Source organism: Coregonus clupeaformis, chromosome 12 (genome assembly GCF_020615455.1).
Source record: "Coregonus clupeaformis isolate EN_2021a chromosome 12, ASM2061545v1, whole genome shotgun sequence".
Taxonomy (NCBI): Eukaryota; Metazoa; Chordata; class Actinopteri; order Salmoniformes; family Salmonidae; genus Coregonus; species Coregonus clupeaformis.
In genome coordinates this window covers 28,138,977-28,156,839 of record NC_059203.1, presented here as the reverse complement: position 1 = coordinate 28,156,839, position 17,863 = coordinate 28,138,977, and the positions used below count along the sequence as shown (strand labels likewise).

Below are 17,863 nucleotides of genomic sequence, written 5' to 3'. Positions count from 1 at the left end.
CATGGCGTTTGCAACGCCAGGATTGTGGGTTTGATTCCCACGGGGGGCCAGTATAAAAATAAACATAAACATGTATTCACTCTGGATAAGAGCGTCTGCTAAATGACTAAAATGTAAATGTTTACATACACCTTAGCCAAATACATTTAAACTCAGTTTTTCACAAATCCTGACTTTTAATCCTAGTACAAAATCCCTGTCTTAGGTCAGTTAGGATCACCACTTTATTTTAAGAATGTGAAATGTCAGAATAATAGTAGATAATTATTTATTTCTGCTTTATTTCTTTCATCACATTCCCAGTGGGTCAGAAGTTTACATACACTCAATTAGTATTTGGGTAGCCTTCAACAAGCTTCCCACAATAAGTTGGGAGAATTTTGGCCCATTCCTCCTAACAGAGCTGGTGTAACTGAGTCAGGTTTGTAGACCTCCTTGCTCGCACACGCCTTTTCAGTTCTGCCAACACATTTTCTATAAGATTGAGGTCAAGGCTTTGTGATGGCCACTCCAATACATTGACTTTGTTGTCCTTAAGCCATTTTGCCACAACTTTGGAAGTATGCTTGGGGTCATTGACCATTTGGAAGACCCATTTGCGACCAAGCTTTAACTTCCTGACTGATGTCTTGAGATGTTGCTTCAATATATCCACATAACTTTCCTTCCTCATGATGCCATCTATTTTGTGAAGTGGACCAGTCCCTGCTGCAGCAAAGCACCCCAACAGCATGATGCTGCCACCCCCGTGCTTCACGGTTGGGATGGTGTTCTTCGGATTGCAAGAGCCCCCTTTTTCCTCCAAACATAACGATGGTCATTATGGCCAAACAGTTCTATTATTGTTTCATCAGACCAGAGGACATTTTTCCAAAAAGTACGATCTTTGTCCCCTTGTGCAGTTGCAAACCGTAGTCTGGCTTTTTTATGGCGGTTTTGGAGCAGTGGCTTCTTCCTTGCTGAGCGGCCTTTCAGGTTATGTCGATATAGGACTCGTTTTACTGTGGATATAGATACTTTTGTACCTGTTTCCTCCAGCATCTTCACAAGGTCCTTTGCTGTTGTTCTGGGATTGATTTGCACTTTTCGCACCAAAGTACGTTCATCTCTAGGAGACAGAACGTGTCTCCTTCCTGAGCGGTATGATGGCTGCGTGGTCCCATGGTGTTTATACTTGCGTACTATTGTTTGTACAGATGGAAATTGATCCCAAGGATGAACCAGACTTGTGGAGGTCTACAATAATTTTTTCTGAGGTCTTGGCTGATTTCTTTTGATTTTCCCATGATGTCAAGCAAAGAGGCACTGAGTTTGAAGGTAGGCCTTGAAAGACACCCACAGGTACACCTCCAATTAACTCAAATTATGTCAATTAGCCTATCAGAAGCTTCTAAAGCCATGACATCATTTTCTGGAATTCTCCAAGCTGTTTAAAGGCACAGTCAACTTAGTGTATGTAAACGTCTGACCCACTGGAATTGTGATACAGTGAATTATAAGTGAAATAACCTGTCTGTAAACAATTGTTGGAAAAATTACTTGTGTCATGCACAAAGTAGATGTCCTAACTGACTTGCCAAAACTATAGTTTGTTAAAAAGAAATTTGTGGAGTGGTTGAAAAACGAGTTTTAATGACTCCAACCTAAGTGTATGTAAACTTCCAACTTCAACTGTATCTACCTGGCTGGGGGTCAGTGTAGTCCACAGTATAGCCATCCAGCTGTAGTAGCTCCTGTGGCTCAGACTTCTTCTCTCTGTAGCTGCACATGGCAAAGGTGTACTGGCTCACCTAAAACAGAGAGGACAGACATGTCATACACTTCATGTGCTGAGGAACATCACAGGATCAATGGTGACTTCTCAAGGTTGAGCTTCTTTAAAAAGTTATTATATTTGTGTGTGAAAATCAAATCAAATATATAATAATGAAATCAAATTGTATTTGCCACATGCGCCGAATACAACAGGTGTAGACATTACCGTGAAATGCTTACTTACAGCCCTTAACCAACAATGCATTTATTTGTTTATAAAAAAGTAGTTAGTTGAGGTAATATGTACATGTGGGTAGAGTTAAAGTGACTATGCATAAATAATTAACAGAGTAATAGCGGCGTAAAAAGATGGGGTGGGGATGGGGGGGCAGTGCAAGTAGTCTGGGTAGCCATGATTAGCTGTTCAGGAGTCTTATGGCTTGGGGGTAGAAGCTGTTGAGAAGCCTTTTGGACCTAGACTTGGCGCTCCGGTACTGCTTGCCGTGCGGTAGCAGAGATAACAGTCTATGACTAGGGTGCCTGGAGTCTTTGACAATTTTGAGGGCCTTCCTCTGACACCGCCTGGTATAGGTATCCCTTCAGACACATATGTTACTTTTGGTGTTGGTGGTGTAATACTTTGAATGAACATTCATTTGACCAGACCAAAGACATGATATTTCAGAGGCTGATGATATACAGTGGGGAAAAAAAGTATTTAGTCAGCCACCAATTGTGCAAGTTCTCCCACTTAAAAAGATGAGAGAGGCCTGTAATTTTCATCATAGGTACACGTCAACTATGACAGACAAAATGAGAAAAAAAAATCCAGAAAATCACATTGTAGGATTTTTCATGAATTTATTTGCAAATTATGGTGGAAAATAAGTATTTGGTCAGTAACAAAAGTTTCTCAATACTTTGTTATATACCCTTTGTTGGCAATGACACAGGTCAAACGTTTTCTGTAAGTCTTCACAAGGTTTTCACACACTGTTGCTGGTATTTTGGCCCATTCCTCCATGCAGATCTCCTATAGAGCAGTGATGTTTTGGGGCTGTCGCTGGGCTTTCAACTCCCTCCAAAGATTTTCTATGGGGTTGAGATCTGGAGACTGGCTAGGCCACTCCAGGACCTTGAAATGCTTCTTACGAAGCCACTCCTTCGTTGCCCGTGCGGTGTGTTTGGGATCATTGTCATGCTGAAAGACCCAGCCACGTTTCATCTTCAATGCCCTTGCTGATGGAAGGAGGTTTTCACTCAAAATCTCATGATACATGGCCCCATTCATTCTTTCCTTTACACGGATCAGTCGTCCTGGTCCCTTTGCAGAAAAACAGCCCCAAAGCATGATGTTTCCACCCCCATGCTTCACAGTAGGTATGGTGTTCTTTGGATGCAACTCAGCATTCTTTGTCCTCCAAACACGACGAGTTGAGTTTTTACCAAAAAGTTCTATTTTGGTTTCATCTGACCATATGACATTCTCCCAATCCTCTTCTGGATCATCCAAATGCACTCTAGCAAACTTCAGACGGGCCTGGACATGTACTGGCTTAAGCAGGGGGACACGTCTGGCACTGCAGGATTTGAGTCCCTGGCGGCGTAGTGTGTTACTGATGGTAGGCTTTGTTACTTTGGTCCCAGCTCTCTGCAGGTCATTCACTAGGTCCCCCCGTGTGGTTCTGGGATTTTTGCTCACCGTTCTTGTGATCATTTTGACCCCACGGTGTGAGATCTTGCGCGGAGCCCCAGATCGAGGGAGATTATCAGTGGTCTTGTATGTCTTCCATTTCCTAATAATTGCTCCCACAGTTGATTTCTTCAAACCAAGCTGCTTACCTATTGCAGATTCAGTCTTCCCCAGCCTGGTGCAGGTCTACAATTTTGTTTCTGGTGTCCTTTGACAGCTCTTTGGTCTTGGCCATAGTGGAGTTTGGAGTGTGACTGTTTGAGGTTGTGGACAGGTGTCTTTTATACTGATAACAAGTTCAAACAGGTGCCATTAATACAGGTAAAGAGTGGAGGACAGAGGAGCCTCTTAAAGAAGAAGTTACAGGTCTGTGAGAGCCAGAAATCTTGCTTGTTTGTAGGTGACCAAATACTTATTTTCCACCATAATTTGCAAATAAATTCATTAAAAGTCCTACAATGTGATATTCTGGATTTTTTTTTCTAAATTTGTCTGTCATAGTTGACGTGTACCTATGATGAAAATTACAGGCCTCTCTCATCTTTTTAAGTGGGAGAACTTGCACAATTGGTGGCTGACTAAATACTTTTTTTCCCCACTGTACCTACCTGCACCAGGACGAAGAAACGCTTCTTCCACCGCTTCCAGACGTTTTTCCCAAAAGCCCACAAATACCTTCCAGAAAACAATGTTAAAGTTTATTACATGGCAATGGTATAAGAATTGGCTAATGTTGTTTCCTGTGCTGTAACAACAGCAACAGAATCGGCAGGTTTAGCCCACACAAAATTTATAGAAAAGAGTGTATCCCCTCCTACATGGAAAAGAGAGGCTGATCTAATCACTGTTCATAATATCCCTTACAGAAAAAACACATGATTTCACATTAAATTTGACGTGAAATAATCTGAAAACATGTTTTTGGAACATGTGTAGTTTCATGTTATCACATGTTGATTTACATGTTGTCACATGTTATCACATTAACTTCACATAAGATCACATGTGAAATGTATGTTTTCTTTCCGTAAGAGATGATAATGATGTTTTATGCAGACTGGATGACCCTAAGTTGACGTAGTGAGAGTGAGTCACTTTGACCTGTAAGCTAGAGGCTTTGTTGCTCCCCAAAGGTGAAACAGACAAGGACAAAAGGGCCCTCCAAAGGCAGGCAGAATGGTCATAAGACATGTCTAGTGATGTGCTGCAACTATAATGTTAATAGTGTATCTACAGAAACACAAAATATTCATATAGATTGTTTCAATGAATTCCAACACCTGATGGTAATGGGAATGTTATGTCAATGTCATACAATATTTATGATTATGGTCCTCCATCATTTGCAGAGCGTTCGTTACATGAGAAACTTTCTGAGTTGTACAGATCAAAGTACCCACTAGTAACCACCAGAGGGGCTAGAACAGTACAATACACAGCATTTTCCCACTACAGCTATGTGACTAGAAATGAGGCCAAGAAGGAACCAATGAGAAGGCTGGTGGAGTTCTAGAAGAAACAGATAAAAAAATAAAAAATAAAGCCCAACATAAAACCCTCTCTGGAGATCCTCCTCCTGCTCCTCTGGCATCATGAGAATGTTATAGTAGCAGACTTCTTTAAGTAAACCTTTATTTAGCAAGGTAGGCCCATTGAGGTCAGACGACTTATTCTGCAACGGATACATTTATGACAGTTTCCCTTGCTTACCCAGAATGCTTCCTGTTCTGTGGCTTGTCCATGCTTACCCAGAACGATTCATGTCTGCTGCTTGTCCATGCTTTGCTAGAATGCTTCATGCTCTGCAGCTTGTCCACGCTTACCCAGAATGCTTCATGTTCTGCGGTTTGTCCATGCGGATGGCCAGTTTGATCTGAAGGTTCTGGTCGGGGCAGGCCTTGGTGATGGCCATCTTATGGAGCTCTGATGCTTTGGGGCTGTTAGGGGTCGGGTGGAGGACCACCTGGAGGAGAAAATTATCAAATAAATTAATATTGAAAGAGAGATTTAGAGATGAAGAAAATATGACAATATTTGTTTTTATCCTTTATTATTTAACCAGATGAGTCCCATTGAGATATAAATATCATCTTCAAAGGAGCCCTGGCCAAGAGGAAGCAACACTGTATTGGATACTACAGTTGAAATTGAACATACTGTACAAGGTGTATTGGAGAGATCTCTGGTCTGTATCCATTCATCCATCCAGTCAGTCAGTATTCAGCACCATGAGTCAGCATTCTCAACAATTCTGAACACTCAATTAATTTTCACGAGCTTCCATTAAATCCTAATCGTGTTCTGGCAGCCTGGTCCCCAGTGTGCCTGTGCTTCATGTCACGTTTGAGCCGGTGGCTCAACCTGTCTGTGTAGCTGTGTAGCCGTATCAAAGGAGAGAGAAGCCCAGCAGCCTCCACTCTCCTCTACTCCGCGCCGCTCTGCTCCACACTGCCTCCCTGAAGAGGGGGCCTAATCTATCTTTGCTGAGTTAAAGAGCTTTGAGAAAGCGTTGCGGCCTGGCTGGATGACTGTCTGGTTGGCTGGCTGATTTACTGACTGCCTGACTGATTAACTGACTGACTGGTTAACTGACTGACTGGCTCACTTTTTGACTGTCTGATTGGCTGCCTCTCTGCCACTGCAGCAGGAGACCAAAGAGCCCCTGTCACAGCTAAGGTCACTACCACAAGGTGACGTCTTACAGCTTCTCCCCTCCGTTCCCCTCCACTTCCCTCCTATTATCTCCTCTCCTCTCCTCTCCTCTCCTCTCCTCTCCTCTCCTCTCCTCTCCTCTCCTCTCCTCTCCTCTCCTCTCCTCTCCTCTCCTCTCCTCTCCTCTCCTCTCCTCTCCCCACCCTTCCCCTCTCACTGCCTCTCCTCTCCCCACCCTTCCCCTCCTCTCCCCTCCTCTCCTCTCCCCACCCTTCCCCTCTCCCCTCCTCTCCCCTCCTCTCCTCTCCACTCCCCTTCCCACCCTTCCCCTCCCCTTCCCTCCTCTCCTCACCTCTCCTTTCCTTTCCACAGCCTCAGCCTCAGTCTACCACAGCCACAAATCAGCCCTAGCCAGCCCCTCTGATAACCAGCAGTGAGCCCAGCCCAGCCCGGGGCCGTCCGTCACACGGGTCACAGGACGATCGATGGCTCTCGCTCTCTGCACCAGAGGACAGGACAGCAGCAGAGAGGAGCAAAGCAGAAGATTAAGACATTTCTGCATGACTTTCCTGTCATAGATGATGCAAATTGCATCATTAATATTAATAAAATAGGACAGTTGTGGACAGTATGTGGCCCGGGGATATCATTGAGGAACTGTAATGGGGTCACAGCTCAGAGGGTAAAACTGGTTGAAATGCAGTTCTGGTAGTGGGGGGTTAAAACCATCCCTGACTCAGCCCACCTACAGTACTGTACTGAATAAGCATCAGGCAGTGTAGATGAGACTGGATCAGTCCTGCTTTCCCAGAGGGAGGGTTTGAATGATGCTACGGCAGAGCTCCTTAATATCACCACCTTCATTTTAAGTCTGTCTAAACCAGGACAGAGAGGCCCAGTCAGTCAGATGAGAATTATAAAAAGAACGAAGACTCATCATCATCAGGGATTTAAAACAAGGACAGTGCAGACCCGGGGACCAGCAGTGGATGTAGCTTACTGTCTACACATCACATTTGTATTTGTTCCTTTATTTAACTAGGCAAGTCAGTTAAGAACAAATTCTTATTTACAATGACGGCCTACACCGGCCAAACCCGGACGACGCTGGGCTAATTGTGCGCTGCCCTATGGGACTCCCAAGCATGGCCGGTTGTGATACAGCCTGGAATCGAACCAGGGGGTCTGTAGTGACGCCTCAAGCACTGAGATGCAGTGCCTTAGACCACTGCGCCACTCGGCCGCAGGGCTAGACAGATTACCAGGACGTGTACTCAGAGCATGCGCAAACCAACTGGCAAGTGTCTTCACTGACATTTTCAACCTCTCCCTGACCGAGTACTCCCTGTTCACCCACGACTGCGTGGCCAAGCACGACTCCAACACCATCATTAAGTTTGCTGACGACACAACAGTGGTAGGCCTGATCACCGTCAACGATGAGACAGCCTATAGGGAGGAGGTCAGAGACCTGGCAGTGTGGCTACAGGAAAAGGAGGCCCGAACACGCCCCCATTCACATCGACGGGGCTGTAGTGGAGCGGGTCGAGAGTTTCAACTTCCTTTGTGTCCACATCACCAACAAACTATCATGGTCCAAACACACCAAGACAGTCATGAAGAGGGCACGACAACATATTTTCCCCCTCAAGATTTGGCATGAGTCCCCAGATCCTCAAAAAGTTCTGCTCGGCATCCGACCATAAGGCGCTACAGAGGGTAGTGCGTACGGCCCAGTACATCACTGGGGCCAAGCTTCCTGTCATCCAGGACCTACAGTTGAAGTCGGAAGTTTACATACACCTTAGCCAAATACATTTAAACTCAGTTTTTCACAATTCCTGACATTTAATCCTAGTAAAAATCCCAGTTTTAGGTCAGTTAGGATCACCACTTTATTTTAAGAATGTGAAATGTCAGAATAATAGTAGAGAGAATGATTTATTTCCAGCTTTTATTTATTTAATCACATTCCCAGTGGGTCAGAAGTTTACATACACTCAATTAGTATTTGGTAGCATTGCCTTTAAATTGTTTAACTTGGGTCAATCGTTTCGGGTAGCCATCCACAAGCCTCCCACAATAAGTTGGGTGAATTTTGGCCCATTTCTCCTGACAGAGCTGGTGTAACTGAGTCAGGTTTGTAAGCCTCCTTGCTCGCACATGCTTGTTCAGTTCTGCCCACAAATTTTCTATAGGATTGAGGTCAGGGCTTTGTGATGGCCACTCCAATACCTTGACTTTGTTGTCCTTAAGCCATTTTGCCACAACTTTGGAAGTATGCTTGGGGTCATTGTCCATTTGGAAGACCCATTTGCGACCAAGCATGAACTTCCTGACTGATGTCGTGAGATGTTGCTTCAATATATCCACATAATTTTCCTTCCTCGTGATGCCATCTATTTTGTGAAGTGCACCAGTCCCTCCTGCAGCAAAGCACCCCCACAGCATGATGCTGCCACCCCTGTGCTTCACGGTTGGGATGGTGTTTTTTGGCTTGCAAGCAACCCCCTTTTTCCTCCAAACATAACGATGGTCATTATGGCCAAACAGTTCTATTTTTGTTTCAACAGACCAGAGGACATTTCTCTAAAAAGTACGATCTTTGTCCCCATGTGCAGTTGCAAACCGTAGTCTGGCTTTTTTATGGCGGTTTTGGAGCAGTGGCTTCTTCATTGCTGAGCGGCCATTCAGGTTATGTCGATATAAGACTTGTTTTACTGTGGATATAGATACTTTGTACCTGTTTCCTCCAGCATCTTCACAAGGTCCTTTGCTGTTGTTCTGGGATTTATTTGCACTTTTCGCACCAAAGTACGTTCATCTCTAGGAGACAGAACGCGTCTCCTTCCTGAGCGGTATGACGGCTGCGTGGTCCCATGGTATTTATACTTGCGTACTATTGTTTGTACAGATGAACGTGGTACCTTCATGCGTTTGGAAATTGCTCCCAAGGATGAACCAGACTTGTGGAGGTCTACAATTCTTTTTCTGAGGTCTTGGCTGATTTCTTTTGATTTTCCCATGATGTCAAGCAAAGAGGCACTGAGTTTGAAGGTAGGCCTTGAAATACATCCACAGGTACACCTCCAATTAACTCAAATTATGTCAATTAGCCTATCAGAAGCTTCTAAAGCCATGACATCATTTTCTGGAATTTTCCAAGCTGTTTAAACCCCTACAACTCATCCAGAATGCCTCAGCCCGTCTGGTGTTCAACCTTCCCAAGTTCTCTCACGTCACCCCGCTCCTCCGCACACTCCACTGGCTTCCAGTTGAAGCTCGCATCTGCTACAAGACCATGGTGCTTGCCTGCGGAGCTGTGAGGGGAACGGCACCTCCGTACCTTCAGGCTCTGATCAGTCCCTACACCCAAACGAGGGCATTGCGTTCATCCACCTCTGGCCTGCTGGCTCCCCTACCTCTGCGGAAGCATAGTTCCCGCTCAGCCCAGTCAAAACTGTTCGCTGCTCTGGCACCCCAATGGTGGAACAAGCTCCCTCACGACGCCAGGACAGCGGAGTCACTCACCACCTTCCGGAGACATTTGAAACCCCACCTCTTTAAGGAATACCTGGGATAGGATAAAGTAATCCTTCTACCCCCCCCTCACCCCAACCCCCCCAAAAAAAAAATACATAAAAAGAGAGAGACTGTAGAGAGAGAGAGACTGTAGAGAGAGAGAGACTGTAGAGAGAGATTGTAGAGCGAGAGAGACTGTAGAGAGAGAGAGACTGTAGAGAGAGACTGTATAGAGAGACTGTAGAGCGAAAGAGACTGTAGAGAGAGACTGTAGAGCGAGAGAGACTGTAGAGAGAGAGAGACTGTAGAGAGAGACTGTAGAGAGAGTCTGTAGAGAGTCTGTAGAGAGAGAGAGACTGTAGAGAGAGAGAGACTGTAGAGAGAGACTGTAGAGAGAGTCTGTAGAGAGAGAGACTGTAGAGAGAGACTGTAGAGAGAGAGAGACTGTAGAGAGAGAGAGACTGTAGAGAGAGACTGTAGAGAGAGAGACTGTAGAGAGAGACTGTAGAGAGAGAGAGACTGTAGAGAGAGAGACTGTAGAGAGAGACTGTAGAGAGAGAGAGACTGTAGAGAGAGACTGTAGAGAGAGACTGTAGAGAGAGTCTGTAGAGAGAGAGAGACTGTAGAGAGAGACTGTAGAGAGAGAGAGACTGTAGAGAGAGAGAGACTGTAGAGAGAGACTGTAGAGAGAGAGAGGCTGTAGAGAGAGACTGTAGAGAGAGAGATACTGTAGAGAGAGTATGTAGAGAGAGAGAGACTGTAGAAAGAGTCTGTAGAGAGAGACTGTAGAAAGAGAGAGCGCAAGAGAGAGAGAGAGAGAGAGAGAGAGAGAGAGAGAGCGAGAGCGAGAGCGAGAGCGAGAGCGAGGCGAGAGCGAGAGCGAGAGCGAGAGAGAGAGAGAGCTGTAGAGCGTGTTACCCTGCCCAGCTCTTTATCCTCCAGGGCCAGCACTCCAGTGCTTTCTGTAAACAGTTTCACCTTGACGGCAGGGAGGGGGTGTGTGGTGGTGAAGTCTCCCTGGGTCCCCCAGCTGAAACACAAAATACACACACTTCAGAAGCATGATACCTTCACTACATTCTGCATGACACAGCACTCAAGACATGGAAGCAACTGCAACATCCACAGGGCTGTAGATGTAGGCCAGGATTCAAACTAACGCAGATAAACAACCTGCACTGCAATTTCATTTGGAAGGGGATTTCTGTTTTAGCCAACATTCGCAGTCTTTACAGTGAACATAATTGAACTGGATTGAATCCCAGCCTTACTTAACATCTGCCTGGCCCAGAGGTATTGCACAAGATCCACTAAAATAACTCCATCTCCTTCTCCTTCCCCTTCCCCTTTCTCTCTCACTTTCTCACTCTCTTACTCTCTCTCTCAATTCAATTCAATTCAATGCAATGTCATTCAATTCAAAGGGCTTTATTGGCATGGGTTAACATATGCTTACATTGCCAAAGGAAGTGAAATAGAATGTGGAATAAACAATAAAAAATGAACAGTAAACATCACACTCACAAAAGTTCCAAAGGAATAGAGACATTTCAAATGTCATATTATGGCTATATACAGTGTTGTAACGATGTGCAAATAGTTGAAGTACAAAAGGGAAAATAAATAAACATAAATATGGGTTTTATTTACAATGGTGTTTGTTCTTCACTGGTTGTCCTTTTCTTGTGGCAACAGGTCACAAATCTTGACACTGTGGTATTTCCCCCAATAGGTAATAGGTACCTCTCTCTCTCTCTCTCTCTGTCTGCATCTCTTTTTCTCTCATCCTCTCGATATCTGTGCTCTCAGAAGGAGTGAGAGGTGCTTAGAAAAGAACTACTAGAAAACCAAAGGGGAAAATAAAAAACAATAAGTTAGGCCTGACTCTGAGTAAGCAGTTTACTGCTCAATTATGAGACAGACTGAGACTGAACCTGCGGAGAGTGGGCTGCGTGGAGGAGAGGGAGAGGTTGATATGAAATGCACACTGTGCAGCAGCAACATCTCCATTTATTGCAGAGGAGAGATGGAGTGAGACTGGCCACCGACCGCACCACGCAGGGATCACTACCAGCCTGAGGGAGAACTACCACGACACAGAGACAAACACATACACATGCACACTCATGCATGCACATACACACGTGCACATGTGCACATTCACAAAGAGATATATACTAACATTTTCATAGGGGTTATTGTGTCTTTAATCATGATGGGATGACAGGTGATATCATCATCAATGAGACAGAGCCAGCAGTCTGAGGCTGTGTGTGTGTGTGCGTGTGTGCCTGCGCGTGTGAGTGTCTGTGTGTGCCGTTTGTCCTCCTGTTGTGAGTGTCCCTCTACGTGAGCTGCATCTGTGAGTAACAATATGACAAATGGAGACACAGCAGGGGACAGGGGAAACGGTGCATGAACACAGCAACACAGTGTCACTCGCTCCACCTCCTCCTCCTCTCTGACACTACCACTCAGCACCACCAGGGTGATATCAGGGGCAGTGGTGTCTCATCTCACATGGAACTGTTTCACATTGTCCCCTTTTTTCTACTTGTATTGATAATTTATTGAACATAGATATGAATATGGATTTAACAACAAGAGCAGTACTGTAATATCTTCATGGAGCAGAAAGATCATTTGTTCAACAAAATGACACCAGATCCCTAGATCAGTCAGGATACAGATGCAGGATCTTAATTTGCTACAGCAGGAAAATAATTATTCAGCAAAAGTAAATTATTAATTATTATGTGGATTATATTTAATGGACATTTTTGTAGGGGTTAATCAAATGTTTCTTAGTGGAAATTACAAACTTCAGAAGCCTTTTTAAACCTCAAATACACCACAAGTTTAAAATATCCTGCATTTCAGGAGAGTTCTCCTGCAACAGGGTGATCAAATTAAGATCCTACATCTGTACGTGTCTATGAGTGTGTGTGAGTGTGTATGTGTGCATGTGTGTGTGTGTGTGTGTTTGGAGGCAGCTGCTGCGGTATGTGTGGTAGGCTACAGAGGCCATTAGAAGAACATGAAGGGCACCTTGTAGATGGAAGCAGCAACACCAAGGTCGATACTCCTACTGTGCAGCATATATATTACTGTCTCATTCATGTCTGGGCTGAGTGGCTTGGAGTAGGTCTCACGTCAATACAAAGAAGGACTAAACAGTCACTGGTGCTTATGCTGCTCCCTCAACCCTGTACTATATCAACCCCATCACCTATCGATCATTCTCTAGTCTTCACACATGGATTTCATTATTGTGGTTTATATTTGACCTTGCATCAGTGTGCATCGTGTATATTCAAATGGGGATAGTTGATGCTTGTCCAGTTAAAGGCTGTGTCAGTGTTTGCCCGTAAGTATAGCATGTATATGTCGCTGCAGATTGCTAGGATACACAGTGGCTGTGTATGGCTCACCCATTATGCCCTAGTCAATCCATGCTTGGTGAATTACATGAGCTTTGTGTATGTGTTGTGTGCATGTTTTCTGTTGTTTTAGCGTACAAACAACGTGTGTGTGTGCATATGTGGGCATGCATGTGTATGTGTACCTGTGTGCTTTGTGTGCTCCTGTTTGCATGCATGTTTGTAAGTCTTTGCGTGCACGGTGTGTGCAGTGTGTGTGCAGTGTGTACAGTGTGTATGTGTAGCCTGTGTGCAGTGTCTGTGTGTGTGTGTGTGTGTGTGTGTGTGTGTGTGTGTGTGTGTGTGTGTTTGCAGCCTGTGTGCAGTGTGTGTGTGTGTGTGATGGTGTATGCGATGGATAAGCAGACAGCTAGCTAGCAGCACATGATGCTTTCCATTTCCAGGAGTGCTGGACGGGGACTCTCTCCTGCTCCATTGAGATGCTGTGTCCTAATCAGCCTCTCCCTGCCTGGCTGCACTCCAGTAAGAGCTCACACAGAGGCTGCTCTACCCCTCTCTCTCCCTCCATCTCCCCCTCTCTCTCCATCCATCCCACCCACCCTCTCTCTCCCTCCATCCCACCCTCTCTCTACCTCCATCTCCCCCTCTCTCTTCCTTCATCTCCCCCTCTCTCTTCCTCCATCTCCCCCTCTCTCTCCCTCCATCTCCCCCTCTCTCCCTCCATCTCCCCCCTCTCTCCCTCATCTCCCCCTCCCTCTCCCTCCATCTCCCCCTCTATCTCCCCCTCTCTCTCCCTCCATCTCTTCCTCTCTCTCCCTCCATCTCCCCCTCTCTCTCCCTCTATCTCCCGCTCTCTCTCCCTTCATCTCCCCCTCCCTCTTCCTCATCTCCCCCTCTCTCTCCCTCCACCCCCCTCTCCCTTCTTCTCCCCCTCTTTCTCCCTCCATCTCCCCCTCTCTCTCCCTCCATCTCCCCCTCTCTCTCCCTTCATCTCCCCTCTCTCTCCCTCCATCTCCCCCTCTATCTCCCCCTCTTTCTCCCTCCATCTCCCCCTCTCTCTCCCTCCATCTCCCCCTCTCCCTCCATCTTCCCCCTCTCTCTCCTTTTCTCTCTCTCTTTCACTCTCTCCTCTCCCTTTCCCTCTCTACCTCTCTATTTTCTCTTTCCACTTCTCTCCCCTGCTCTCATTCTTTCTCCTTTCTGCCCCTCTCCCCTTTCTCTACCTCTTTGTCTGTCACTTTCTCTTTCCTTGTCTGTCCTTCATTCATCTCTCTCTCTCCTCTCTTCATCTCTCTCTCTCTCTCTCCTCTCTCTTAATCTCTCTCTCTCTCCTCTCTCTGTCTCTCTCTCCTCTCTCTTCATCTCTCTCTCTCTCTCTCTCTCTCTCCCCTCTCTTCATCTCTCTCTCTCTCCTCTCTCTGTCTCTCTCTCCTCTCTCTTCATCTCTCTCTCTCTCTCTCTCTCTCTCTCTCTCTCTCTCTCTCTCTCTCCCCCCTTTTCTTTAATCTACCTCTCATTATAAAATGGCACCTGAATCAGTGTCAGAGAAGGAAAGAAAAAGGATGAGTCCCTGAAATATCTCAACATCACATCACAGGAGAGAGAGTGTCACGATCGTCACAAAGAGTGGACCAAGGTGCAGCGTGATATGCGTACATCTCTTTATTAGTGTACTAGCAACACGATACAAACTACAAAACAACAAAACGAAACGTGAAGTCCTCGGTCATGAACACAAACCAACACGGAACAAGATCCCACAAAACACAAGTGCACAACAGGCTGCCTAAGTATGGTTCCCAATCAGAGACAACAAGCAACAGCTGATTCTCGTTGCCTCTGATTGAGAACCACCCCGGCCAACATAGAAACACATAACCTAGAACAGAACATAGAAAACGAAACATAGACACTACACAAAGAAACTAACACCCTGGCTCAACATACAAGAGTCCCAGAGCCAGGGCGTGACAGTACCCCCCCCCGCCAAAGGGGCGGTCGCAGTCCACATAAACCCAACAGGGAAGGGGCCGGGTGGGCATTCCGCCTCGGAGGCGGATCCGGCTCCGGGCGTGACCACCACCCTCTAACAACCCTCCCGTAGCGCCCCTGGTCAGGTCTGGCCCCGCTGGCTGGAGCTGGACTGGACATCGGTGGAGCGAATTGCTTAGGCTCCGGTGTGGAGCAGCTGACCGGTACCTGACCAGGCACCAGTGAAACAGGCACGGGCTGTGCCGGACTGACGACGCGCACCACAGGCTTGGTGCGGGGAGCAGGGACGGGCCGGACCGGGCTGGCGACGCGCACCACAGGCTTGGTGCGGGGAGCAGGAACAGGCCGGACCGGGTTGGCGACGCGCACCACAGGCTTGGTGCGGGGAGCAGGAACAGGCCGGGCCGGGCTGACGACGCGCAACATTGGCTTGGTGCGGGGAGCAGGAATGGGCCGGACCGGGCTGACGAAGCGCACCACTGGCTTGGTGCGGGGAGCAGGAACAGGCCGGGCCGGGCTGGCGACGCGCACCATTGGTTTGGTGCGGGGAGCAGGAACGGGCCGGGCCGGGCTGGCGACGCGCACCACAGGCTTGGTGCGGGGAGCAGGAACAGGCCGGGCCGGGCTGGCGACGCGCACCACAGGCTTGGTGCGGGGAGCAGGAACAGGCCGGGCCGGGCTGGCGACGCGCACCATTGGCTTGGTGCGTGGGGCAGGACCAGGCCGGACCGGGCTGTGGAGACGGACTGGAGGTCTGGAGCGAAGAGCTGACACAACCCGTCCTGGCTGAATGCCTATTTTTACACACTCTGTGTGAGGCATCAGCACAGGACGTACAGGGCTGTGTACTCGCACTGGCACTACAGCACGTGACACTGGCGCAGGATATCCGGGACCGAGGAGGGGTACTGGAGGCCACGAGCGTTGAGCCGGCACACTCCGTCCTGGCTGCATGCCCACCTTAGCACGACACGTGCGTGGTGCTCGCACAGGACGTACCGGACTGTGCCGGACCACTCGCGGCACAGTACGCAGCTCCGCATACCTCGGAACCTGCCCAGTCTCACGCTGCCTAGCCTGAGTACGGGGAGTTGGCTCTGCTCTAACTCTAGGCTCCGCCAACCTCCCTTCCAGCCCCCCAAACCCGGTGGCCTCCTCTCCTAATCCCCAAACTCGCCCTGTAGCTGCCTCCAGCAGCCCCGTCGTCCATGCCGTGTGCCCCCCCCTAAAAATGTCTTGGGGTTGCCTCTTGCGTGTCCGACGTCGGCCCGGTTGGCGCCGCTGCTCCTCTCTATGGCGCGCCTCCACCGTCTCCTCCCACGGACGGCGATCCATACCGGCCTGGATTTCCTCCCAAGTCCAGGACCCCTGCCCGTCCAAGATCTCCTCCCAAGTCCAGGCTGTCTGCTCCTGGGCATGCTGCTTGGTCCTGTTTTGGTGTGATCTTCTGTCACGATCGTCACAAAGAGTGGACCAAGGCGCAGCGTGATATGCGTACATCTCTTTATTAGTGTACTAGCAACACGATACAAACTACAAAACAACAAAACGAAACGTGAAGTCCTCGGTCATGAACACAAACCAACACGGAACAAGATCCCACAAAACACAAGTGCACAACAGGCTGCCTAAGTATGGTCCCAATCAGAGACAACAAGCAACAGCTGATTCTCGTTGCCTCTGATTGAGAACCACCCCGGCCAACATAGAAACACATAACCTAGAACAGAACATAGAAAACGAAACATAGACACTACACAAAGAAACTAACACCCTGGCTCAACATACAAGAGTCCCAGAGCCAGGGCGTGACAGAGAGGCTGTCTTCACAGACACACTGTACCATTACAGACTGCGTCCTTCATTACAGGAGACATGCTCACGATCGACACATTTACCTTCATCATCATCATCCTCATCATCATCATCACTACTTTCAACATTGAGGCAGAGATGACGAAAGGCTGTAACCATGATGAACCTGAACCAACTTAAGGTGTTGCACCCTTAGATAAAGTTTCAGTATGTATCTATATGGTTACACCCGTAGGTGAATGTGAGGTGTTCAAAGGAGAACCTTTTTGATATGCTCATAACCTGAGATTGCACTCATCATCTGACCTCCCTCTAATTCCCATGGAGACAGACTGTTCTAAATGGAGGATTACACTGTGAGCCTTCTTTCACACCTTGAAGGTGCCTGCATTCAGATCCCAAGAGAATACATAAGTAAGTGGATGTTGAGCACAGCCAGGTTAAGGGTTGAGGTGAGAGAGGCAGAGAGAAAGAGAGAGGGGGAGAGGTAGAGACAGAGAGAGAGCGAGAGCGAGAGCGTCAGAGAGAGACAGAGACAGAGAGATAGTGGGGTCTTACGTTGGCTTGGAGGCCTCGGCCTGGTCTGTCTGCAGTTTCTCCCCTCCCTCCACCTCCATGGTGCAGTATACGATCCTGTTAGGAGCCAGAGACTTCAGGCCCACCACCTCCATGATCACCACCTGGAGGGCACACACACAGCATGTTGTGAAACCACAGGTGTATTCGGTAAGGTTCACAATGTAGCAGAAATGTATTCAATATAGAGCTGACATAACTCTCTATGCTACAGTCGTGGTCAAAAGTTTTGAGAATGACACAAGTATTGGTCTTCACAAAGTTCGCTGCTTCAGTCTTATGAGATATTTTTGTCAGATGTTACTATGGTATACTGAAGTATAATTACAAGCATTCCATAAGTGTCAAAGGCTTTTATTGACAATTACATTATGTTTATGCAAAGAGTAAATATTTGCAGTGTTGATCCTTCTTTTTCAAGACTGCAATCCGCCCTGGCATGCTGTCAATTAACTTCTGGGCCACATCCTGACTGATG

General features: G+C 47.3%; 1 protein-coding gene across 12 annotated transcripts in view; it reads right to left on the bottom strand.

Moving 5' to 3' along the window:
* Positions 1 to 17,863, bottom strand: part of LOC121578155 (calcium-dependent secretion activator 1-like) — a 148,708-nt gene that overhangs the window by 40,942 nt on the left and 89,903 nt on the right. For all 12 annotated transcript variants that reach the window (XM_045223790.1, XM_045223791.1, XM_045223792.1 and 9 more), the window contains exons 6-10: positions 17,368 to 17,489; positions 10,541 to 10,652; positions 5,272 to 5,411; positions 4,057 to 4,123; positions 1,682 to 1,790 (exon numbers count right to left, since the gene is read on the bottom strand). In XM_045223790.1, the coding sequence (XP_045079725.1) occupies positions 1,682 to 1,790; positions 4,057 to 4,123; positions 5,272 to 5,411; positions 10,541 to 10,652; positions 17,368 to 17,489 (550 nt within the window). The remainder of the gene's footprint in view (positions 1 to 1,681; positions 1,791 to 4,056; positions 4,124 to 5,271; positions 5,412 to 10,540; positions 10,653 to 17,367; positions 17,490 to 17,863) is intronic.